Genomic DNA, 26,718 nt, shown 5'->3' on the forward strand with positions numbered 1-26,718 from the left:
AGCCCTAAGAACGCACACTAAGTACAAGAACGTTCAGTCAAGCCCTTGGGCTTACCAGCCTAACCATTTCTCGGCCAGGAAGCATGTCTGAACTTAAAGGACTTATTTTTGTGACATTTGCCTCAAATTAAAAGACATTTTACGAAACTTTAATACATCTTCCTGTCTTCCCCCCAAAGAAATCTGTTTAGAACTATGTTGAGAAAAATTTTCTTCTATAAAGATAAAATGCATTTTTCCTAAGAAAAAGGAGAAAGCCCTACCTATTTATTAGCTCGATCCAACAGAACTTTCTGTGATGATGGAAGATCTGCACCATCCAATACAGTAGCCGCCAACCACCTAGTACCGAGCACTTGAAATGTGGTTGGTGTGACTGAGAAACTGAATTTTATGTTTTATTTCATTTTAATTAATTTACATTTAAATATCCATATATGGCTAGCAGCTAGCATATGGGGCAGTGGAGATTAGATAATCAGTGTAAGTCCACAGTAGCTGAGTAACTGACTTACCTTAGACTGAATGCCACAATTTGAAATACTGATATTCAATTTTCAGCTTCCCAATTAATATTTAATTAATTAACATTTAAGGTTTCCTCAGAAGTGGTTTTTCAATACTTTAGTAATTTTTATTCTAAAACATGAATATATTAGATCTGCTAAGCAGAATTCCTTTGGCAATGTTCAATTTTCCATCTGTGAAACTTAAGCATAGGGAAAGGGGAAAGAAAAAACTTAAGCCCACCGTCCTCTTGATTCAAAGGTAAGAAATGAAATACCTAATCTGTACAAAGCTTAATACAACCTCCTAGACCCTTTCCTGGGTACATCTGCTCATCAATTCCTACTTACATTTGCTTCTTTAGAGCCAGCTGTGGCTTTCAACAAAAGTCATTCCTAAATCTGTTTGACCTTTTGACTGCGTTCTGCTGTGATCAGATCCTCTAAAAGTATTCTACCCATGGGAAAACCATTTAAAATGTATATATTAAAATAGTCTATATTTAAATGAGGCAAACTGATCAAATGATCAAAAAGCAGTCACTGGAAGGAGAGCAGAAGCTTCAGAGACTAAAATACGCAGATCATGCCAAGACCACTTTCCAAGCAGGTGGCAAAAGAAACTGCATAGTTCTGTAGTCAGCAAGGAAGAGACACCCTAAGAAAATATGCTTAAAAACACATGGCAGCCTCGCTGTGGCCATAGGATAACTAACTTTAACTTCAATCAGCACCGCTACGCTCCTTACAATCTCAAGGTCAATGCCAAATTATTTTTCAGCTTCTCATCATGCTAACACTTGTACACAAATATTCTACACACACATGCACAAATGTTTCAGTAATTTCATTATTTTTAAGGAGAATGAATCTCAAGATTGTATCTAAAAACACTATGAGCTCACCTGAAACAAGCAGGTATGAAGAACAAAACCACTAGTACTGCATAGCATATCTGGGGAAGCTCAAACTATACAGAGCAAAGTAATTCCACAAAACAGTGCAGTTCAAGTAAGAATTCAGCACCACAGACAAAAACTTGATTCTTACTTCATTTTTTCTCTCTACTGCTACCACCAGGTCCTAAAAAAGGACTGGAAGTTCACCTGCTGTATCTAAAGAGCATTAGGATCTCAACAAGACACATCAGAAAGAAGCAATGCATACACAACCCCAGGGGCTTCAGGTGTTGCAGAAAAATGAATGGCATCGCCAAAAGGAGAAAAGGACACATCTGGGGCAACTGAGAGCATTCTGATCTAGCAAGGGACTGTCAGACCCCATAGAAGCTGTGTGCTGTCAGTGCCCTGGTGTGCAAGGATAAAATCTGCAGGTGTAGCCTGGGCCGGAAAGAGGGAGACAGAATGTTAAATGGGGAACTGCTGTGTGCTTGCTGTTCAACGTCGAGTACCCTCCTCACTCTTCCAAGGTACAAACTACAGACTTTGCTGACCACAGCATCTGCGGCACCATCTCTAAGGAGCTTATCAGTTATAAAATTCTATGATAAAGCCTCAGGGTCTACGACCAGCACCAGAAACCTCAGTGCTTTTTTATTATCCTAATTCTTGGAGGAAAAAAAAAAAAGTCAAATAAATATAATAAACAGCACAGAATTTTCACAGCAGAGGCACAAGTTCTCAAAGTATGTAAGGCTTATAAACAGAAAATAAACACTACTTCTCATTCAGTTCTTTAAAAGTCCACTTCAGAATGGCATTACTCCTGCAGAAATAAAAATCTGCTTAAAGACACTCAGAAGATAGATTAACAAAGATAAAACTTAATTAATATTCTAATATAGAATTATGAACTAAAATACAGATCCGAGTAAAGCAAAGAAACATACGTAACAGAAAAGAAAGCCATTTTTGGCTTGGCTTAAAATGTTAACACAGTACAATACACCATTAAATGAAAAAACTTATTTAATTATCTTAGCACAAATAGGGCTCAGTTCTTTTTCTTAAGGCCCAATCATTATGGGCTAAATATCTTACCTCTTTGTTCTTGAAGCCCTGAAGTCCTGAAGTCCTATAAAAGCCATACCTATTATTCTAGGAGAGCTTTCACGTACTGGTTTTAGTAGATGTCAATCATTAAAAATATTATTTAAGGAACTTATCAATATATAATTAGGAAATTATATATCTGAAAATATCTTCCTTCCTAAATTAGGATTCTGAAAAAAAATCAATGGAATTGCTTTCTAGTTATTTTTTCAATGGTTAAAGCATCAAAGTTTCTTCCAACCAAAGTGTAATATAAATATATCATAGACATACACATTTTAAAAAATCATGGCTCCTGACTTAAGCATAACATTACAAAATTTTAATATGCATTTAAAAAGTGCTCTGTCTCTTACCTGTATATCCAGCATACCATCCCCAGGAAGCCACCATTCCTAAAAGCCATTTGTACATGATTCCTTCAATATACCAGAACCGCTTACTGTTCAGCACTCGAAGGGGCTGAAGCACAATTACATAGCAGATGTAAGATGGAATAGCAACCAGGTTGTTGGCGACCATGAAGGCAAACCTCATCAGGGCTTTCACCAAGATCCAGCCCAACCACGGAGCTTCTTCCAAAGTCACAGCCATTCTCAGGTTGGAGTTCATCCTGTCTTTTGAGGCAAAAAGAAAATTCACTTACAAAGGAAAACGGATTAAAAGCATCTAAATAGTCACCAACAGAGAAATCACCTCCGGCACAAAAATAAGAAAAATCCAGGGTCTAAGCTTTCCCCGCGTAGTACCTCAGCGATCTGTCTGGGAAATTCCAGAGGGGGACAGAGAGCGAGGGAGGAGGAGCCGCACAAGGTCAAGGGAGCTGTTCACGGAGGCACAGGCTATGTCACAATGTATTTGGCAAATGGTAACACTATTCCCACTAATCGGTGGCCGGCCCCGCACCGCGTCTGACTGCAGTCTTCCGTTGGACTTTAAGGAAGAAAAATAGACCCACTTGCTTCACACACCGTCAGGTATCTCCAAACTGACCACAGGAGTGAAAAGACGGAAACATGGACCTCTCGATCAGATTTCCCAGATAACTGCGACCTCGGTACCCTCACCACCATCCTCCTGCACTGATTCGTTCCTTTAAAAGGTCTCTTCCTTTTGCATTATCAATAAGAGTTATGCTAAAATTTTTTCCTTTGCGGCAAATCGGGTCTTCTGTTCCTTTTTTTTTTTTTTTTTGAAAAAAGAGAAAGGGGCCAGGAAAGAGGGCAAAAGGGTGAGAGGAAGAAAGTGGGCGATAATAAGGCGAAAAGAAGGAAGGACAGGAGGGGGAGGGGAGCAATAGCAGAAGGAGGTGGAGGCAAAGGGGCCGCGGATGAGGAGCACGGTCCCCGGCCCGAGGGCAGGGAAGCCAGGGTTGATGAAAGAAGCCGGGAAGAAGAGGCGACGGCAGCGCTCGCGGGGCGGGTGGAGTCCGCAGCGGTTTCCGCGGAGGTAGAAGGGTCGGGGCGGCGGTCTTGGCCCGCGCGCGCTGGGCTCACCTCTGCGGGCGCGGACGGCGGGCGGTGGAGCGCGGGGGCCGGCGGGGCCGGGGGTCGGCGGCCCGAGGCGCGGTGTTGCGCGGCGGCGGCGGCGGGTGTCCCCGGCCGAGGGGTCGCGGTCATGGACGCGGCGGCGGCCGAGGCGCGGCGCGAGCGGGCGCGCGGGCGCCCTACTCCCCTCGCGGCTGCCTGCGGACAGAGGGACGGGGGGGACTCAAAGGCCGGACCTGTCACCGGGGCGGGTCCCGGGGAGGCGGGCGGATGCTCCGCGCCCCCGCCTCCTCCTGGGGCCTACCGCGCCCTCGTCCCTCATGCCGCCGCCGCCGCCTCCTCCCCGGGCCGCGCGACGACGACACCCCTACCCCGCCCCCCAGCACCTCCCCGGGCCCGGCCCGCAGCAGCCTCGGGGCCTGTGCCCGCCGAGCCGGGGGTTACCTCGGGCTGACCGGGCCCCTGCCGGGGCTGCGGGAGCCAGAGGAGCCGGAAGAATGCATGGCCGGCGGCGGGCCCGGCGGAAGGACGCGGCGGCGGGGCCCGGCCCCGCTCCGGCTGCGGCGCGGCCCGCGCCCTGTCCCCCGCCCTGTTCCCCGCGGCGCCGAGACTCCGTCCCCAGGGCCTGGCCGCGTTCGCCGGGGCTGGCGGGGAGGGGCGGCGGGGAGGAAGCGGCGGGAGTCAGGACTGCGGCAAAGGCGCCCCCAGAGCGCCCTCTAATGAAGGCGCGGCCGCCGCCGCCGCCTGCTCGCTCGCGCCGCCGCCGCCGCCTCCGGTGCCCGGGATCCCGCTTAAACGCGGGTCGAGGCCCTTGGGGCTGCCTGACCCCTAGGCCGGGACCGGGCTGAGCCCGGGACCGCTCAGAAAGATCGAGGAATGAGCACCAATCCTTACATCACCCGAGGAGTTGTTTGGTCCAAACTGAGAGCCTCCTTTCAACGAAAACAGCCGTTTTTCATTGTTAGGGCTCTCTCTTCTGACCAACCGATCACTGCCCAAACTGGGAAGCTGACTCCTTGAAGACTGAATGTCCTCTTTTCTTTCCTAATGAAACCCAGTTGCTCACATGGCTTTTCTTCTGAACCTCTCCAGAGTATTCAAGTCTAGAGTTTAAAATCAATTCATGTGAAGTGCCAAAATTCTTGCTCCTGGAAAGGACCTAGAACATTAATGACAATTCCAATTCTCCATCCACCTTCCCCCCGACCCCTACCCCCGCAAAAAAAGGAATTCAGTGGGAATGAGTGGTTTACACCGAAATACTGAAATTTAGTTAGTCAAGGTAGGCAGTGACTGTCATTAAGTGTTCAAAAAATTGTGGTCACATGTACCCCTGTAGTGGTCACTTCTGGGATACTGTAGTTGCATTCTGTTTCACAGGTTGGACCACCAGAAGGAAAATAGAGAAATAGTCCTATGACCTGTGTACCTGAACATTCTCATATGGCCTACCTAAATTTCACTTTAAAAAAACAAACATACAATCTTGTTATAGCCCTTAATCACGTTTGTAAAATGGGGGAGGGTGTTTTTACATGCTCCAAGTGAAATGCCATATTTAAATCAGAAAGCCACCTATTCTGCCTATGAAACGTTTATCACTGTTTGCTTTGGACTCTCAGCCATCTCCCTCTCTTTCCCTCTCTCTCTCCACCCACCTCCCTCAGTCCTTAACTTCAGCTCCTCTTTGGTTTCTACGTGAAGGAAAGAAAATTCACCTTGTAATGTATGAAAGAATATTTTCTATTCCTATTCCCTAGGGTGATGAGGAAATAGGAAAGCATAGACCCTGTTTGAAATAATTTATTAAATTCCTTTCCATTCATCATTGATTTGTTTTATTTATATATGTTGTTTATCTAGTTCACTAATATTATGTTTTAACTGTGCAGGGTATAAAAAGGCAAAAGCCCTGTCAGATCTTTCTGTGTAAGTTCGACTGTTGTATGGCAAGAGAAAAGTGAAGTATGACCCTTCAATTCCTTGTATTTCCTCTGAGAATTTAGGTGCCAAGGTAATAGCATCTTTAAATAAATCTCATGAGAGAAATAATACATGTACTGTAGATTACTTAAAATATGTCCTTATATTCTTAAGTGAGTAAGACAAGTGAGGCACATATTTCTCCCAAGAATGAAGAGTAAACTGCTCTAAGGATTCCAATAGGTCCATCCCATTCGGCATTCCCCACATGCTGGCAAACACTGGCTGACGCTTGGAGAGAGAGAACCTATAATGCAATCTGTACCTGCTTCCTGGATCACAGAGCATCTGCCAGAGCGCCAGACACACCAGTACTTGCTGAGATGTAATTAGTACCAACCAGTCATGCCCAGAAAAGGGCCAGAGGTTGGGCAGGACCTTACACAGCAGGTGTCAAACTTTAGTGTACAGAAACATTACCTGGGGTGTCTATCAAAAAGAGAGATTCTTGAACCTCATTCCAGAAGATTTTTAATACTCTAGTCCAAAGGGGCTTGGGAACCTGCTTTTCAAAAAATATGAGTGGTTCTGATGTAGGTAGAGTATACAAACCTTGGTTTATGAAACTGACCTAGATGTATTCTGAAATATTCATAGCCTTTTCTTGACCCTTCATGACTTTAAATCATTTAATCACATCTGTTCACAACTGTATTAGTTTGCTAGGGCTGCCATAGCAAAATACTGCAGGCTGGGTGGCTTAAACAACAAATATTTATTTTCTCACAGTTCTGGAGGCTGGAAGTTCAAGATCAGGGTATGGGCAGGGTTCGTTTCTTCTAAGGCCTCTCACCTTGGCTTGCGGATGGCCATCTTCTCCCTGTGTCTTCACATAGACATCTTTCTTTTCATGCATGTTCTGGTGTCTGTCTCTTTGTGTCCCAGTCTCTTCCTATAAGGACACCAGTCCTTATACCAGTCACATTGGATTAGCACCCACTCTAATGACCCCAGTTAACTTAATTACTTCTCTAAAGGTCCTATCTCCAATACAGTCACATTCTGAGGTACTGAGGGTTATGCTTCAATATATGAATTCTAGGGGGACACAAGTCAGCCATAACACCATCCTTCTGTTGTTTACACTGTGCAATCCTGCCATCTCAGTAGCTCTCTATGGGAGGGATGTGGGGGCCCTAATCTTGATTATTTCAGCTGGTCTCCTCTTCACTGGCTCCGTTTCATTAGACTTATCTTGAATCTAAGCACACAGAACAGGACACTGTGTTCCAGGGGCAGGTATGCCCTGTTTTTTGGCCCAGGGTGAATGAGGAGCTTATCTGTTTTACTTTCTTGACCCCAGCAGCACATTCAGTTTCCAGACACTTCAGTGCCTCCAATAGCTGGCTTCTTCAGGGAACCATTTCAGATGGTATATTTATTTCGTGTACTTCAGAGTTCACTTAGATATGTATTTTGTATTCTTTTACCTTACATATAATACCTCTCTCTTGCCTATACTTTTTTTTGCCCTGCCGCCTTTCACTTACTAAGGTAGCCTCCTGAGAGTTTTCTGTAGCTTATTTGCACAATACGACAGGCAGGTAGATGTATAAATGTGCTGAATGGCTGTGACAAGGAGGTTGGGATGGCCAGTTCTTCAGAGTAGAAGATCTGTAGAAAGCAAGGCCCCTCTTCAATGACTAACTTTGAGCCCCCTGTCCTGCTACCTTAGAGCCACCTTTATCAAAACACAAACATTAAGTCAAGAATTTTACAGCCTTCCTATAGTACACCCCAACAGGGGAAGGAAGAAAACAAAGAGACCCCACCCTTTAGCCACATGAGTGATATTTTCAGTTTCAAGAGCCCACATTTAAACCACAAGAGGATGGTCCTTTGAAAAAGAGACATGACTTTTCACATTTCCAGGAGTCTCCAGACATTTTAAAACAATCTAACCACAATACCCGAGAAGGTTTAATTCCACCATCTGGTCCACGTACACGCAGCAAATTAGTTTATAACCAGGGAGGGGCTCCCTTGGGCAGAAGAATCCTCCAGGGCCCTCTCTTTTGCCTAGTGGCAATTATGAAAACGTTTCACCTACCTGTGCCAGTTTCTGCACTAAAGCTCCAATGAAGTATTTCCTCTCTAGGGGAACCCTACTAGCAGTTTTGTAAACGTGCAATGACTTGACACAGGCCCCCCACGTCACTAGAAACATTTGCATCCTAGAAATGAGCACTCCAAGAGAGTCATGCATTCTGACTATTGTCAGCTTGAACTTCAAACAGGAAATACATGTCTCTTTAATTATATTACATATCAGTATATATGAAATATATATAACACATATATTTTCTTCTATATTAGTATCCATAATCATTTTACATAAAATATATTAGGGCTTATAACCTTAAAAATTTTTTAGACAAGGTGGGTTAAATCATCAAGACTTGACTGCAGCTTTATTTAAGCCTTTGCAGCAACTCTTTTTATTTACATGGTTGGTCCTAAGCAATATTGTGAAGTAAACAATTCTCTCTTCTCTATGTCCCTCTCCTCTTCCAGTAATTTCCTTTTTTCCCTCTTGATACTAAAATGTTCCCTAGTTTCCAAGGGGCACTGAAGACCCCACCTAAGACTCCCCCACCCCCAACAGACAACACTCTAAGCTAGAACCTTCGGTCTCACCTGTCCAACATTACATTTCCTCAGTTCAGTCCTGTCTTCCCTGCCTAGTGTGATAAACTAATCCATGCTGAGGTGCTAGTGGCTAAAGCCTGTGTTTCCTCTTCCTAAAGTGTTAACATTTCATAAAGGACTTCCCTAAACCTTAATTCTATCGGTAGATTCTCAGGTGCTGTAGTGGAGAAGTATTCGTATGAGATATTTTGGAAAGGCTATTTCAGCAAGTTCCTTCACTGACAGAACCTACAGAGTCGTGTTGTACCCTGATGAATAAGACAAATTCAAATTTAAAATAGTCTTTTCCCAACATAAGAACTAAAATAATGACACGTTACTGGTGATTACGTTAAAATAATAATAATAGCTGACATTTATAGATCACTTTCAACATTGCAGCCCCTGTTCTCAGTGCTTTCTTCCCATACATCAATTCATTCATTTTTTTAAAAAATCTATTTTATATATAATAGTGTGTATCTGTTAATCCCAAACTCCTAATTTACCCCTCCCTCTCCATTATCCCCTTTGGTAACCATTAGTTTGTTTTCTGTGAATCTATTTCTGTTTTGTAAATAAGTTCATTTGTTTCATTTTTTAAGATTCCACATATAAGTGATATCATATGGTATTTTTCTTTCTCTTTCTGGCTTACTTCACTTAGAATGACGATCTATAGGTCCATCCATGTTGCTTCAAATGGCATTATTTTATTCTTTTTTATGGCTGAGTAGTATTCCATTGTATGTATGTGCCACATCTTCTTTATCCAGTCATCTGTTGGTGAACACTTAGGTTGCTTCCATATTTTCTTGGCAATTGTAAATAGTGCTGCTGTGAACACTGGGGTGCACGTTTCTTTTTGAATTAGAGTTTTTGTCTTTTCTGAGTATATGCCCAGGAGTGGAATTGCTGGATCATATGGTAGCTCTATTATTAGTTTTTAAAGGGACCTCCATACTGTTCTCCATAGTGGCTGCACCAGTTTATATTCCCATCAACAGTGTAGGAGGGTTCCCTTTTCTCCACACCCTCTCCAACATTTATTATTTGAAGACTTTTTGAAGATGGCCAATCTGACCAGTGTGAGGTGATACCTCACTGTAGTTTTGATTTGCACGTCTCTAATAATTAGTGCTCAGTGCTTTCTTTCTATGCATCAACTCATTGATTCTTCACAAAGACATTATAAGGACCATATTGTCATACACATTTTACAGGTCGGGAGATTAAGTGATCTCAGCTAGCAAGTGGCAGGCCTGCGACTCGATTTGCAGTGTTGAGGCTCCAGAGTGCATTCTGACCACACACTACAGTGTGTAGAGAGATAGGTAGAAAGGCTATTCCCTAGAGAGAGAGGGCACATTTCAGGGGATGCCACTCTTCTCTAGTCTCACCTCCTATCACTCCCTTCTCACCTTTTCCCTGTCCCTCATGGTGGCTACCCGAAAGTACTCACCATCTTGAAAAGATGCACTGTTGCAACTTCACCAATTACAAGCTCATTTTTTTTTTGTTCATGCTTTCCTTTTCTGTGTCTTTTTGATGCTATTCATCCCTCAGGATCCAGTTGAGATATCAAAGGATCCATACCCCTACACCCAGCTCCAGAATTCATTCTTCTTCTGTGCACCTGCTTATGTCCCAGTGCTTACTACTTTGCAACAAGCTTGGATCTTTTATATTTCAGGTTCTCTGCTGAGATTAGAGGTTCTGTATCACCTGTCTTTCCCATTATTTTTTCCCCCAGTGTCTAGCTTAGTGCCTTATATGTGGTAGGAAACACTGTTGAATTCAATGTTTATTTAATTTATCCAGACTGAGTATTTTCTTTTCATTTTTTTAAGTTGACAGTAGGATGCCTTGAACAGTGACATCATCAAACCACAGTTAGAAGAAAGAATGGTGCTAACACTTCATCTTAGAGTTTATTTCAGTCTTTTAAAAATAATTGTTTCCATGGCTAGAAGTACCTTACCTGAATCACTACCTGTACCAAATAATTTTACTCCTTTTATTATCAAAATATCTTCCTTCCTCCATTCTCAAGCTATCACCTACTCCCTATCCGTCGTAGAAAATGTGGCTGTAGTGTTTTTCTTAAAGTACCATTTTTAACATTTCATTTTCCTGCTCAAGATTTGACATTGTGTTTCCATGTCCTAGCAAATTGTGTGAATGTCTCTATCTGGTTTTCTTCTGGACCTCAATACCCGATTCCTCCCTCGTTAGCCCAGAGTCCAGTAACTGATGGGCCGGGCGCGCTGCTGCATCTCAGTGAGGTTCGGGTGGCAGAACCTGGCACTCTAGGGCAGCAGAATGGTGGCCTCCATCTACCCCAAATTATTATCACCATTTTCAGTGGGTGCCATGAAGTTAAAAACTGGGAAACACTGTCAAATTCTACATCAATTCTCATTTACTTCCCAACCAGCCTCCTCTACTTTATTTTTTACTTGAAAGGAGAATTTTCATTATGTTTATTCAATCATGTAACCAGCCAGCACAGAGTATCTACTTACCTAACCATCTCATGCATCAGGACACAGCCTCCTCTACTTTTAAACGAGCACTTTCCATAGCTTAGCTTTGGCTCTTCCCCTACCTGGAACGCCATCCCGCTTTTTCTCTGACCATCTTTTAAAAACCCTAGGAAGCCTGTCTTCTCGGCCGGGACTCCAGAGTCCTTTCTCCAAAGAACTGCTGCATTGATAGGGAGCACCACATGGTTTTGACCTCATTCTTCCCTTTCACACGTTCCTTCTGCGCATTTGTTGCAGTGAGTAGCCATGATTAACTGCACGATATGAGCCTGCAGTACGAGGAGATCTCAGCATATAAACTGTACAGATTTGACAAGTTCCAGGTATGCAGTTTCATGGTACTCAGACTGCAAACAAGGTTCCGACTCCTTCTTTCTCACCTCTTTACCTGCTGGTCCTTCACTAGCTCGATCCTTTCAATCATTCTGTCCTTCTGTGCTCCATCCTCCAGTTTAAAGCCAAATCTACTTTCTTCAGCCTCTCTAGTCCCTGGGAAAAGTTAAGTTTTTTCAGGGTTCCCCTTGATTTCCAGACGAAACTGCTCTCCTCAGTTACCTGAACTCCAGCTTGGCAAATTTGCTGGATTCTGTCCACAGAATTTCCCAGCATTGACTTCTTTCTGGAAACAGTACCCTGACTACTGGCTTTAAACTAACGTCTACTCCCTCTCCTCTGCCCTCACTTTTACTCTCAGGAGACCCCGTGGAAACTCATATCTCAAGCTTTCTTTCACAATTCCAGGTCCTACCATTGACAACATGGCCCTAACCTGTTCTGGAACCCTTTATTTCACAAGTATCCTATGTTTCTGTGGGGTTTCCCACAGAAATTAAAAACAAAACCAAACCAAACCACTAGAGTATCTTTGTTCCAGTGCTGCGGTGGTGAAATTTGCGATGTTTGATAAGAAAGAGGAATTCCTCTGTAGAAAAGGAACACAGGATAATTCCACTTATGAGCAAAGGAAATGAGGTGTGGAAAAGTTCTGTGGCTTGTTCATCATAGAATGTACCAGAAACAGAGCTGATGCGGTCTCAGGGTGACCAACTCCTGGCTTACCTAGGACTTTCATCATTTTGGCACTCAAAGTCCCACAGCCAGGAAACTACTCAGTCTAGCCAATGATTGGTGACCCTCTATGGCCTCCTGGGCCCCCATGCAATCCCTTAGCCAAGTTACAGAGGCCTAGCTTTCCCACCCCCACCAGTCCACCTTTCCTCTGCTACCCCTGCTTTCTGGCCATCTGATATATCAGAGGTTAGCAAGCCATTCAGGTCTGATTACGTATATAGTGTTTCCTCTAAAGTATATTACTTGTCTTCACCTGGGTTAGATTTCCCTCTCATCCAAGCTTTCTGCAGTGCAGCTTGGCTCTTTCCAAGGTTCTCACCAACTTAAATCATAAGCGGTGTGAGCAGAAATTTTCATCCTGCTCCTTCTTAAACTATGTATGTAAGGTTGATTTGTCATCTCAGGGCCTGAGCCTATTGGCTGACTCTTGTAATGAAAATTATGCCACCTTGCATTTCCCCAGTGCCTTGCAATCAACAAAGCTCTTACACTAACACACACACACACACACCCCTTGCTGGATATTGACAATAACCCCCTAAGGTAGGCAGGTACTTACTGGTTGAAAGAAGTAAGAAGAAGAGGAAGGAAAGAATTTCATTACAAGTGGTTTTCTCTTGAAAGGTCTTCAAGAAACAGTTTACGAAACATCCTTTCAAATCCTTTGTTTCTCTTAAACTTTGTCTTCAAAGCATAAAATGAAGTGGAGATCTTTGGGATCAGCTGCTGGCAACCACGCAACCGGGAGGAACCTCAGAGTAGGGCTAGGGGCATCCCAGCTCTTCCCTCTCAGCATTGCCACCAGCAGGCCCTGGAGGGAGGCTCCCACCCCCTATCACCCCAAAGGCTGGCAGGCCCTGCTCCCTGCCTCCTCTCACCCAGGATATGATTTCCATGGGGAAATGCAAACTTCCATTCTCTTGAAATATAACCTGATTGTAAATTGGAAACTGTCAACAAAGAATCCCTCATCCCTTGGTTTCCTATTGTGTAGTCTTCTAGGGACAAGCTCCTGTTTTAAGTACCAGGAATTAAACAAAGCTATTGGCAAAAGAGTGAGGCTAAAATGGTGTCTCTTAAATTATGGGATTTTTAAAGTCTGGAGCCATGCAAGTTGTATTAGTTATATAGTTTAAGTTCTTATATGAGGTTCTGGTAAAGTTTCAGTAATTCTATGTCATGTTGAGTTGAATGACATTCTTCCAAGAAGGTACCTACTCTGTTTCAGTGTTTTTAAATGTGCCTGGTCATAAGAATCATCTGCAGTTCTTTTTAACGTGAGACTTTGGTGTAGATAATCATTTCCTGGAGAGCTTGTTAAAATGTGGATTCCTGGGCCCCAGCCTGGAGATTCTGACTCATTGCGTCTGATGTGGGGCCTCGGTATCACCAGCATTAAAAAGCATCTTCAAGTAATCTGAGGCAGGTGCTCTGAAGATCTCCAGAGCCTTGCTGTTTACTGTGTGGTAGGCCAACTTCAGTGTCACCTGGGATGGATTAGAAATGCAGAATCTCAGGCTCCACTCCAGATCTTCTGAATCAGGATCTGCATTTTAATAAGATTCCCCAGGTGGTTTGTGTGTACATAAGATTTGATAAACAGTGCACTACAATACAACAAACAACGTCACGTCAACTCAAAACTTGAAACCATATCCATGTGTGTAACTGAATCACTATGCTCTGCACTAGAAATTAACACAACATTGTAAATCAACTCTACTTCAATAAAAAAACGAAAAACTTAAAACCAAGTGAGAGCTATCAATGGATAACCCAGAGCAAGCCTTCTTCCATGGGGACTTCTAAAGTGTACTCAACAAATATTCATTAGATGGATATATTTTCATGGAAGAGGGATAATGGAAGTCCCATTGTGGCCCATTGTGGAAACTAACTTGCATTGACAAAATCCTGAATAAACCAGAGGTCTAGATTAGTGTTAGTGTATATAAACAAGACTATTTTACATATTAATCAGCAAATATTTATTTATTAAATGTTTCCTATGTGCCCAGAATTTTGCTTCTCCCATTTTATTTGGGAGAAAGAAAGATAATATAGAAAAGACTTACAGAAGATGATGAAATGCCTCTATACCATGTGGGCATTTGATGTTTGCAGTTGGAGCTCAAATAAGGGGGAAGTATATTGACTGGAGAAGTTCATGGAACCTCCATGGAGGGAGGAGGTGAGCAGGTGGGTAAAGCGTGGTAGGTGAGGCCTTCCCAAGGAGAGATAGCAAGGAGAGTAGAACTTAAAATGAGCTTGATCTGTCTGGGAGACGGAGAAGTGAATGGCCTTGTTGTAGCAAAGGTTTAAGGAGAGTGAAGGATGAAAAACAAGAAGCTTATTGGAGATAGTTTGAGAGTCAGAAGTAGAATGCGCTATAGCGTGTGTTTGGACAATGCTGATTATTTCCCCAATCCATTCTTTCTTTCTTCTTTATAGGAGGATCTTTTTTAAAATAGCAGTATAGTTAAGAGGATTTTTTTTTCTTAAGTTGGGCCCATAGCCAACCGAAATTACAGACTACATTTCCTAGCCTCCTTTGCGGGGTAGGGTGATCATATGACTGTATTTTGTCCAGTGAAATGTAAACAGAAGTGTCAGCTGTGACTTCTCTAAAGTACCTTTACAGGATGTGGGCACAACCTTTTTTTTTTTTTTTACATCTTCCACATTCTTATTAACTAAATAGGGATGAGATAAATTGGAGCTCAAGTAGCTATTTTGGACCAGCAAGTGGAAGTCACAAGCTGAGGTGAGCAAACAGCCACACAGGAGGAGTCTAGGTCCCTGATGATCAGGCCATCCTAACCCCAGACTGCTTTCCTCTGGTCTCTTCAACATGAGAAAGGTGTAAGTTTATATCTTCTTAAGTCACTAATACTGTACTTTGACTTTTCTGTCATACATAGCCAAACCTAATTCTAATTAATAATACACATAGTTGAAAGCCACAATTGCAGGCACTTACGCATCAAGCACCATCCTGGTTGCAGGTCACCAGCCCTAGACCCAGAGAGATTAGTTACCTAATCTCTCTAAGCCTTTGTCTTCTCACGTGTAAAACAGGGAGAACATTCCTCAAGGGTGGTTGTGAGGAGCAAACTGGATTAACTATATAAAGTATCTAGCACAGTACAGGTGTACAGCACACTCTTAATAAATGTGTTCTGTCTAATTATATAAAGGGGCACGTCAACAGACCAATGGGACAGTGATGGCTGTGGGAATTCAGAGGGTATTAGTTTGGCAGTACTGGACTTCACGGTTTGGAAGGTGAATAGGCTAGAAGAAGGGAAATGCTGCAAAAATCTCAACTCTAGCCCACGGCATTAGCAGTGGAACTGAAGCAAATATTTATTGAGCCCGTTTTCCATCCCAGGCACATTCTAGGAGATAAAGCCATGCTGATAAACAAAAACACACATGGTTCTTACACTCACAGAGTTTACAGCCTGGTATGGGAGTCAGGTATTAAACTACTAATGAGAAATGGCATGACCATGGTAAATGCTATGAAGGGAAGAAACAGAATGTTCTCAGAGCTTACATTAGAGGCACTTAACATAGTGAAGTAGGATTAAGCTGCGATACAACGGTTGGACCTGAGTTGACTAAGTGAAAGGAGGCAGAAAGTACATCCCCTGCAGAGAAATGAAAGGCAAAGGCCCTGAGGTGGAAAGGAGCATGATAAGTTCTCATAAATAAGATAAAGCCAGCGTACCTGGAGTGGTCAGCCCACTGGGGATCCTAGTATGAGATAAGTTGGAGATGAAGGCAAGAGACAGGTTCTATAGGGCCTCATAGACCATCATAAAAGGCTCTATTCCAAGACTGATTGGAAGCCGCTGGCAGGTTTTCAGCAGAATTCTAGGATGGCCAACCATCCCAGTTTGCCTGGTACTGAGGGATGGGAGACTTTCAGTGCTAAAACTGGGAAAGTTCCAGGCAAGCCAAGGGGTTGATCACCCTAGTGACCTATTTTTTCCTAAAGATCACAATCTGGCTGCAGTGTGGAAAACTAAGTGTAGGAGGACAGGAATGGAATGAATAACATCAGTTAGCTTGTTGGAGAACCCAGGCAAGAGAAGACAGTAGCTTGGGCCAGGGTGGTGGCTGTGAAGTTGAGGGGAGAGGATGGATTTGAGAGAAATTTAGGAGGTAACATCGGCAAGACATGGTGAGAGGTTGGAAAGCCTATTTTCCAAGACCACGTGGATTAACTCAAGTGTAAAAGTGAAATCTGAACTTCAAATCCCACATAGAAACTACTTTAATTATATTCTTCTAAGCACTGAAATACTAGGGTAGCTCCAAGAGGATATCACCTTAGCCAAAGTATAAACTCTCTGGTCTAACCCTTGTTTTCAAGAATCAAAGGCTGTGAAGAAAAAATCGTGGTGCCTTAACTTGCTGCCTTTAGGCAAGGGCCATTTAAATCACCTCAGATCAACATGTGTCCCAAGGAAAATAGTCTTCTTTATAGTCTAACAACTACATCTAACCCCAGCGTGAAGCAAGAAACTCTTTCACCTCCTCTAAAATACTCTTCCTCTTACCAGAATGTGATCCAATAGTCACCATGAAAGATGTATCTAGATTTTATTGGTATGAGAACTGTGCTTCTGACAGTATTTCCCAATAACCATTTGCTTCTGCCTTGCTTCTTAACCCATATTTCTAAACTGAAAACAGTGAAGGAAGTTATTATTTGCTCATGATTGTCGTTGTGGATTTATGATAACTTTATCATTCTGTGCAAGATGTCCCACCTTTCTAGCAGGAATGGCAAACATTAGAACTTTACAGACTAACTGATGACTTTAGAAATGAAAGGTTAGGATTGTGACTGATTTTGATATTACTCGGAATGAGTTAGAAAGTATTTCATCTGTTTCTATCATCTGGAAGAACTTGTAAGGAATTGGTATAATTTCTTCTTTAAATGTTTGATAAAATTCCCCAGTGAAATCATCTGGGCCTGGTGTTTTCTGTTTTAGAAGGCTTTTAATGATTGATTTAATTTCTTTAATAGTTATAGACTTATTCAGATGGTCTGTTTCTTCTTGTATGTGTTTCAGCAGATAGTCTCTAAAGGAATTGGTCCATTTCATCTAGGTTATCAAATTTGTGGGCATAGAGTTGTTCATAGTATTCCTTTATTATCCTTTTAGAGTCTGTGGGATCTATAGTGATGTTTCCTCTTTCATTTTTGATATTATTAATTTCTTCTTTCTCCTTATTTTTTTCTTCTTACTCCTCCCCCCACCCCCTTAGTTAGCCTGGCTAGAGGCTTATCGATTTTACTGATCTTTTCAAAGAACCAGTTTTGGTTTGGATGTTTGTTTCTATTGATTTTCTGTTTGCAGTTTTATTGATTTCTGTTCTAATATTCATTTTTTTCTACTTACTTTGGATTTGGTTTACTTTTCTCTTTCTAGTTTTATAAGGTGAACTTTAGATCATTGGTTTTAGATCTGTCATCTAATAAATGCATCCAATGCTGTAAATTTACTTCTAAGTACTGCTTTTGCTGGATCCCGCAGCTATTGATAAGTAGTATTTTAAGTTTCATTTAGTTCAAAATATTTTGAGATTTCTTCTTCTATCCTGTGTGTCATCAGGACGTGCACTGTTTAGTCTCCACATATTTTGGGATTTTCCAGCTATCTTTTTGTTATTGATTTCTAGTTTAATTCCACTGTGGGCTGAGAACAGAAATTTCTATTCTTTTAAATTTGTTAAGGTATGCTTTATGACCCAGAATGCAGCCTATATTGATGAATGTTTCATGTGAGCTTGAGATGAATGTGTATTCTGCAGGCGTCAGATGAAACAGTCTATAGATGTCAATTGTATTCATTTGATCAATGGTGATGTTGAGTACAACAGTGTCCTTGCTGTTTTCTGCCTTCCGGATGTGTCCATTTCTGATAGAGGGGTGTTGATGTCTCCACCTACAGTAGAGGATTTATCTATTTCTCCTTGCTGTTCTATCAGCTTGTGTCTCAGGTATTTTGATGTTCTGTTGTTAGGCATATACACATTGAGGATTGTTATGTCTTCTTGGACTATTGACTCCTTTATCATTTTGTAATGTGAGGACTTTATCCCTGATAAATTTCCTTGGTCTGAAGTCTGTTCTATCAAAATTTAATATGGCTAATCCCCATTTTCTTTTGATTAGTATTAGTATGTATGTATTTTCATATCTTTACTTTCAATTACATGTATCTTTATATTTAAAGTGGGTTTCTGATAGACAGCATATAGTTAAGTCTTACTTTTCATCCACTCTGACAATCTGTCTTCTAGTTAGTGTGTTTAGACCATTGACATTCAAAGTGATTATTGACATAGTTGGATTAACATCTACCATATTTGTTACTGCTTACTCTTTGTTTCCCTTGTTCTTTATTCATATTTTCATCTTCCACACTTTTTTCCTTTTGTGATTTTTAACTGAACATTTTATATGATTTTATTTTCTCTCTTTTCTTCGGTATCAATTATACTTCATCTTAAGCATTTTTTAGTGGTCGTCAGAGTTGGCAATATACATTTACAGCTAATAAAAATCCACTTAAAAATAACACCGTACCACTTTATGGGTAGCAGAAGCGCATTATCACAACGAAATAGTTCTAATTCTTCCCTCTTATCCCTGTACCATTGCTGTCATTTAGTTCACTAATATATAAGCAAATGCAAATATGTATATTATCATAGACATATACATACATTACGTAAGCATACATAATCAAATACCTTGTTGCTATTATTTTGAAAAAACTTATCTGTTAGATCAACTAGAATAAGAAAAATAAAAGCTTTTATTTTTCCTTTTATTATTCTCTCTCTAATGCTCTTCATTTCTTCATATAGACCCATTTCTGATCTATATAATTCTTCTTCTCTTTGAAGAATTTTTAACATTTCTTGCAGGACATTTCTTGCATTTCTTGCAGGGTTACTGGAAACAAATTACCTCAATTTTTGTTTGGGAAAGTCTTTTTTTCTTTACTTTAGAGGGATAACTTCACAGGGTACAGCCACGTCAGCTATATCTAGTCTACTAATGAGCCCATCAAAGACTTTCTTCATTTCTCGTGTAATTTCTCTGTTTTTAGTAAAGTGCTTCACCCTCTGACCTCAGCCACATCAAGGAATTCCAGACTCCAAAACCTCTCTGATTCAGTCTCTCCAGAGAGTAAACCTCCATCTAGTCTTCCGTTGGGGTAGGGGAAGTGTGCACTTGTGCCTGCCCAGGAACAGCAGGCAATCTTGGTACTCCTCTGTGCAAACCTTCAGTCAATCCTTTGGTTTTGAGTGCCACCCCAGTCAGGTACCTCCACAGTCTCTCTGGGGTCCTGCATGGGTGTTGGTTCGGTTCTTGTTGTTACCTCCCAGAGAGCCTTGGTGTTTCTGCTTTCTCCTCTCTACTAAATCAGTTACTATCATCTACCCTCTTTCTGTCTTCCAAAATGTTATCTCTCATTTGCTGTGATCTTTTCCCTAGTAGATTTGTATCTTTTTTTTATCTCTGCCCTACCCCCATGACTTTAACTTTTTAATGAGATTTTGGAAGAAAATAGGGATAAATAAATATGATTAATTCTTTAGATTATCCAGAAGCATATTTATTTTTCATATATCATTACTTTAAAAAATTATGGTTAGCCATATGGGACCAAAAAAAAAAATGTAAGCTGTAGGATCTTTTCCAACTTTTAAGTAGGTCTGATAGCTACAATCTTCATAAAGTCTTTCTGGAGACAGAATCCCAAATGAATTACAGATCTGACACAGTATCATCTTTCTCATCTTCTTTCTCATAAGGTTTATGTATAAACCTTAATTAGTGGGTAGTTATCTGCTTTACAAAGGGATTTACTACGAGAAATAAACTCCCTTTTGGATATTTAAAGTAAAGTTTTATGTACAAAAACTCAGTATATAGCTTAGAACATGATCATCATATAGGCATTATAGTGGACTTATGTCTTTCTGCTAGCCAAGTCACTCAGCACAGTGACTTCTTTAATTTGGAAGCTGGAGTTTAGTAAATGGCACAAACATTTAAATCATATTATTATAACATCAAAAAGAAGTGGGAACAGTAAAGAAAAAGAAGACAAACAGAAAAAAAAATCATTTTAAGAATGATTGGGTAATAAATAGAGACAAGGTAAGTAGGATGACAGCCACAGGTGAGAGAAGGTCATCCAAGGACCTGGGAAAAGGTACCACTGAGGTGATGTAAAAATAATAGCGGGTTCTCACCCATGATGTGAAAATAAAGGCTTAAGGTGGAAGATTGGAGAAAACAACTGCTATGGACATGAATCTAGTATCATGGTTATAATCAAGGGCATGACTGTTTTTGAACAGACTTTCCAAGATACAAGATGTGCTGGAATTGAATAATGGTTTGTGCATCAAGAGTTCCTAAGTTAAAATGATGGCAAAGAGAGAGGACCTAGGGAATTTAAGGGGAAAAAAGTAATCAAAGTCTACTCAGTGAGGAGCAAAGGAAGGAATCCAGTGGAATTCTTCCAAGTTGGTTTCAGAATTTTAAAAGCATTGATATTCCAAAAGAGGGGGAAAAGGCATGTGGGGTCATTAACAAGGAAATAGCACGTGTGCTGACATCAGGAACAAAACAAACAAAAACAGAATGATAAGCTCCTCATTACAATGTTCACATAATAACTAGTTTACTCCGCATTTACTACGTGACAAGCACAATGCAAAATATCACAGCATTATCACATCTAATCTTCACAATAATACTATGAAGTAGGAACTATTTCCTACCATTTATAGATGAGGAAACTGAGGTTTTGTGACTTTGAATAACTTGTTCAAGATCATACAAACTCCGGTCTGACTCCAGAGTTGGAGCCTGTGTTTCTACCAAATTCATATCAGTAATAATAACTATTTAATAAATACCATTTATGTGTCAGGCCCTTTGTATACTTATATTTGTTCCTAACTACAACCCTGTGAAGTAGCTTTAAATAATATCTGCATATTAATAAAGTACCATTATCTTATTAAATATTAATAGTATCCTTACAACAATTCTATGAGATAGCTATTACAGATATTTATAGGATATTACCTTATTAATTATGAATAATATCTTGCTGGAGAGTTACATTCAAAAGTATAAAAAGTTGATATTGAATTCCCTCAAAAGCAAACTACTTTAGCATCTCTGTTTCTCCTCCTCCTCCTCTTTTTCCTTCTCCTCATCCTTCTCCTGTGAGAACAGGCAGTGAGGGAGAGTGGAGAGAGTACAGGTGTCGAAGGCAGACGTGCCTGGCTCTCTCAGACTTGGATCACATCCCACCGTGGGACAACAGCCACTAGAAAGATCTTACAAGCAACACAACTGATGCTCTAACTCCTTCATCACCTTCCTTTTAGCAGCTTGTTTGTGGGGGAGTGGAGTGAAACCTCAGACTTTTAATGTGTATTGGAGAGGTTAAAAGAGAAAGCGTAGAAAGAGGCAGTGTTAGACAATTAACATAATTCTAAGAAAGATCTGATCATTCTTTGCAAATGACAAACCTGAAAAACCTGGAAGAATAAGACAGCAACTTCCCATTAAATGAGTTCTTAGAATGATGGAATATAACAGGAAAGACTGATTATTTGGGGGGGAAAAGACATGCTTCTAATGTTATGCAACTTATCCTCATGGCTTAAGGGATGGTTTGAAGTTCTAGTTTGAAAATTATCCAAACCTGTTGCTTTTTCTCTTACCCTTGCCACTTTATTATCCATTTGCAGGATTCCCAATGAGTGGGCAATGAAGGAGAGGGGAAGATGGATTCATGTCCCAGTGGATATTTTGATAAAAAGAATGGGGAAGAGGATGAAATCACTGGTTAAAATTAGTTTTCTAGGTTAGCTGAGTGATTCAAACACCTGTGGTTAGAAGAACACTTGGAGCCAGAATACAGATTCTGTTGGTTCATTAGGATGACATATTTGACTAGAGTATTAGCCAAACACGTCTTACTTTACCGATCGCCTTTTCCCTGATGGTTTATAATATAAAGATTAGAACACATGAAGCCATACTCATGGATAACTGGAACACACGATGAGGATACGAGTACAGTTATCCAGGCGTCAGACTGGAAAAACCCTTCTTTGCTTTTGACCCTCATGCCACACACATGCTATAAATCAATCCCCCCACCAAACCTCACCTAAAACTCTACACCAACGAAATTCTGAATGAAAAAGAATCTGTCCTCCTTACAAAAAAGGCACAGTACTTGTCAGGACTCTTAGTTACTGGAACGGTAGCAGTAATAATATTGATAAAACAGACACTCTCTATTAAGTGTGCTAAAGGTGGCAGTCCATGGAAATAACCTATGTGATCTTTGGTCTACATGTCTAGCATTGAGGAACAAAGTTCATAGTCAAATAGTCTTCATTCCCACTCAAATTGTGGATTAACTTCATGGTTCAACTCTGGATTTCATGAGTCTAGAAAACCCCCTTCCTTCATCCGTTTATCTTAGCAGGTTCCGTGGTGCCTCTGTGGGCGATCTCAGTGATGTCACGAAGAGCTGGGAGGTTCATTTAGCCCCATTTTCTGTCCACAGGATCAAGAGAGCCTCTGTTAAGTGGTCGTTACCGTGTGTCAGCCCTGGCCTCATTCTGCCTCCCTCTGCAGTTCCCAGCACATCACGGCCAGGTTCAGGGCTTATTCCTATACCCAGTCCTAGCCGGTCCTCCTCACACACGGTTCTGGAACCCATTCTAACTGAGGCAGTTTATTTGGGCTACTGTAACAGAGCACCATAGACTGGGTGGCTTGTAAAAAGCAGAGATTTATTTCTTACAGTTCTGGAGGCTGGGAAGTCCAAGATCAAGGTGTCGGCAGTTTCAGCGCCTGGCAAAAGCCTGCTTCTTGGTTCACAGACTGCCATCTTCTCACTGTGTCCTCACATGATGGAAAGGGGAAGGGACCTTCTGGGGTCTCTTATAAGGACACTAATCCCTTCATGAGGGCTCCACTCTTATGACCTAATACCTTCCAAAGGCCCCAGTTTCTAATACGATCACATTAGGGGTTAGAATTTCAACATATGAACTTTTCTTTTGGGGGTGGTGGTGAGTGGGGGCAAAAACATTTGGTCTATGACAGAGTTCAGTATTTATAAGCTTAGTCTCTCCCTATAAGCTCATTTCATGGGGCTAAGAAGTAAGTCTACTCTCTAAGACCTGGAGTCTGGCTCCCTAGTTATAAATGCTGGGTGCCTCTTTGACCTGTGCACTGCCCAGTTTCTTTGGTTTTTGAGCAGAGTTGGGACTTAGCATTCCTAAGGAATGCATGGAAAGTTATTGTGCTAACCTGTGAAGCACATCTCTCCTCACAGCCTTGGCCTCACCACCCCTAGCCCTGAACTTTGACCAGTTACGTTGACCAGAATCTCAATGACGAGGCTGAAAATTAAAACCCAGCACAGCTTTGGAACTACTTATTTCATAATTAGGATCATGATTCTCCAGACTTCCGGTTTAGGCTGTAATCTCAATGTCCTCTTGCTCTGCTTCCTTCCCACCTCCGACCTACCTCCCGGTGCCAAGTTTCCTGGATTTTGATGAAGGTAACTGGGCCTCACGGGCCTCGTGTCTGTTCTGCCCAGCTGGGCCTCTGTCCCAAAGCAGTGTGCTACGTGCAACAAGGGAAGACCCAGAGAAAAATCTCCTGCAGAGCTTGCTCTGGACACTTAGACATCAGGGCCCCTGTACTCTCTGTGGGGAGAGAAAGCCAGGTTGTCATCAATAAGAATTTTTGCTGGTAAATTGCCTACAGTGATCTCAAGAGAAAAGGATATGAAAAGTCACCAGTATTTTGTTGTGATTTCTTTACTCATTCTAAGTGAACATTCACTTCCATACCTAATTTTGTAATTTGTATTAGTTATCTAAAAGAGGGACCCGTAAATTTTATAAACTTCAAGCTCCACAAAATCTGGATCTGCCCTTAATGAAGATTTGTGGCCAAGCTCCATCTCCAAAGACTATGATTTCATTGCTGGGGCCCTAGATCTCAGCTGAGGTCAGTTTTCCCCTCTAGTGGATATTTAGCAATGTCTGGAGACTGTTTTGGGTTCTCACAACTGAGAGTAGGGGGAGGTTTGCTATTGGCATCTAATGGGTAAAGGCCAGGGATGCTGCTAAACATCTTCACATGCACAGGAGAGCTCCCACAAGGAAGAATCATTTGATCAAAAGGGTAAGTAGTGTTGTAGATGAGAAGCCCTGATCTAGACTCTGGGGCTCTGGGTATCAGCATTTTCAAAATGTTCCCAGTTAATTTGAACATATGGACAGGGTTGAGAACAACAGTGCCACAGATAATAATAGCTCACCTTTACTACTGTGTGCTAGTGTTCTAAGTTAACTCATTTAGTCTTTGGAATAAGCTTATGAGATCAGTACTTGATTGATTGATTGTTCCCATTTTACAGATGAACAAATTGATGTACGAGATATTAAGAAACGTGTCCTGGGATTCAATCCCAGACAGTTGGGCTCCAAAGCCTAAGCTAACTACTACTGTTATATACCTGAACATCTTGGACTGGCTGACTTCATCCACAGAGATCTCTGGAAGGGAAGGAGAGTCCCAGGTGGCCCCCAGAACCACAATCCTTTGTCTGCCTCATCCCTTAGAAATGAAAATAAAGTGAGAAAAGGACACAAAATAGGTACAGCTGACATGGGAGAAGAGGCACAGAACCGCTTTGAACTGTGTGCTGAAGGATGGGCCCCCAGCTGGGGTATGGGTATTTGTTCTAGTTCTTCAGATATGTCTGTGACTAGTTCAATTTGCTGGATGCAATTTCTTTTCTTTTTTGTTTAATGAAGCATAGTTGATTTACAATGTTGTATGGATGCAATTTCTTAAAATGGAAGTTTTATCCAGAAATAATAGACCCGTGTTTGGGTAAGAATTAAAAAAAAAAAAGTGCCTTGGCCTTTAGACTGTAAATAAGTAATGGTGATTGTTGCTGCCATCCCTGTCTCTGGAGCAGGAACAGGCTGTGTGGTGATGTCCCTTTCACAGATGGCTGTCTTTCATTGAAAGCCATGCCAAGCAGCTGTCAGAAATGCTGACTACCAGACTGGGGAAAGTACTGCCAAATGGGAGGAAGGCAGATGAGTTCTGTGGCAAAATGGGAGATATATATATAACCTGAAATGACCCTCTCTTAATTCACTGTTAGAAAATGCTGAGGTGGAAAGTACCAGCACACTTGGACTTCTTGGTTCAATTCCATAAAACCAAGATAAAGAAGACAGTTTCTGTCTTCAGCGTAGGGATGCGGCGGGGATAAGACAAAGACACAAGTATTTCTACAATAAAAAAAAGCCATAGAAAGTGGTTCAGTAAAGGGCTATCTCAAGCCTGGAAGAGAACCCCAACCCCACATGAGAACCACAGCTGTGGCCAACTCCTTGACACCAGCCTGGGGAGACTCTGAGCAACAAATCTAGTAGTTGAGCCCTGCTTGGGCTTCTGATTTACAGCAACTGTGAGATAATGAATTTGTGTTGTTTTGAACCGCTAAGTTGGTGATAATTTTTTACACAATAGTAAATGAATACAATGAAGTTCATTGGTTGACTATCAAATGCTAAACCAAGCTTACATTCCTGGGACAAACTCTGTGTGGTTATGATACTGTCCTTTAGATGGCATTAGATTTGATTTGCTCAAATTTTGGCCAAAGTTGTTTTTATCTATTCATGAGTAATGTGGCTTGAAGTGAAAGTGAGAAGAAATTTGAAGGAGAAAGAAATGGAATCGGAGGAGAAAGGAAGCCATTATAGATGGGAGGACAGCATAGCAGAGGTGAGAAGGTATCGGCAGAGGTTTCGATGATAACCACACATGGGGGTCAAGTGGTCAGGGTCAAGTGGTTGAATCGAGGAGTAGCATGCATCCTTACTTTGAGGCACAAATTAATGAGCTGCTGAAATTTGTTCAGGGTCGTGACTGGACGAGCAAGCCAGAAGCAGCGTGTGGTTTGAAGAGCACCAAGCAGAGCCTGCAGGGCAATAGGGAGGCCCTTGCAATTGTCTGGTTTGAGGTCACGGGAGCCTGAACCTGGGCAGGTTAAGGGAGAGCAGAGGAAACACGGGATGGAGGAGACCTAGCCCTCAGCACGCAGCCGAGATGTCACGTGGGCTCCGCGCTCTCTGTGGACACCTGAAGAACATCACCTGGTGATTGGAACTGACTTCTGGAGGCAGATCTGAGAATGAATGATTAACTGCAGGTCCAGCTCCCTGTGGGCCTGCTGGATCCAGGCCTGGCAGGTTGGCCCCAGAGAGTACAGTTATTAATGGTGGCTCCTGAGGAGCAACCCAGAAGGACTCCAAGAAACCAGTGTGAATCTGCTGCCCACTTTGGGATGGGAGGTAGTTCAGCTTA

General features: G+C 41.8%; 1 protein-coding gene and 1 long non-coding RNA gene across 2 annotated transcripts in view; one reads left to right on the top strand and one right to left on the bottom strand.

Annotated features, from left to right (window-relative positions):
* The window catches only part of LPGAT1 (lysophosphatidylglycerol acyltransferase 1), a 55,602-nt gene extending 50,941 nt beyond the window's left edge, over positions 1–4,661 (bottom strand). The window contains exons 1-3 of the mRNA XM_072948496.1: positions 4,450–4,661; positions 4,015–4,203; positions 2,875–3,135 (exon numbers count right to left, since the gene is read on the bottom strand). Of these exons, the coding sequence (XP_072804597.1) occupies positions 2,875–3,130 (256 nt within the window). The 5' untranslated portion in view covers positions 3,131–3,135; positions 4,015–4,203; positions 4,450–4,661. The remainder of the gene's footprint in view (positions 1–2,874; positions 3,136–4,014; positions 4,204–4,449) is intronic.
* LOC140688733 (uncharacterized) overlaps positions 3,870–26,718 on the top strand; it is a 32,367-nt gene continuing 9,518 nt past the window's right edge. Inside the window, exon 1 of the long non-coding RNA XR_012063498.1 lies at positions 3,870–3,967. This is a non-coding gene — a long non-coding RNA (uncharacterized lncRNA). The remainder of the gene's footprint in view (positions 3,968–26,718) is intronic.

The sequence above is a fragment of the Vicugna pacos genome, chromosome 23, assembly GCF_048564905.1.
Source record: "Vicugna pacos chromosome 23, VicPac4, whole genome shotgun sequence".
Lineage (NCBI taxonomy): Eukaryota > Metazoa > Chordata > Mammalia > Artiodactyla > Camelidae > Vicugna > Vicugna pacos.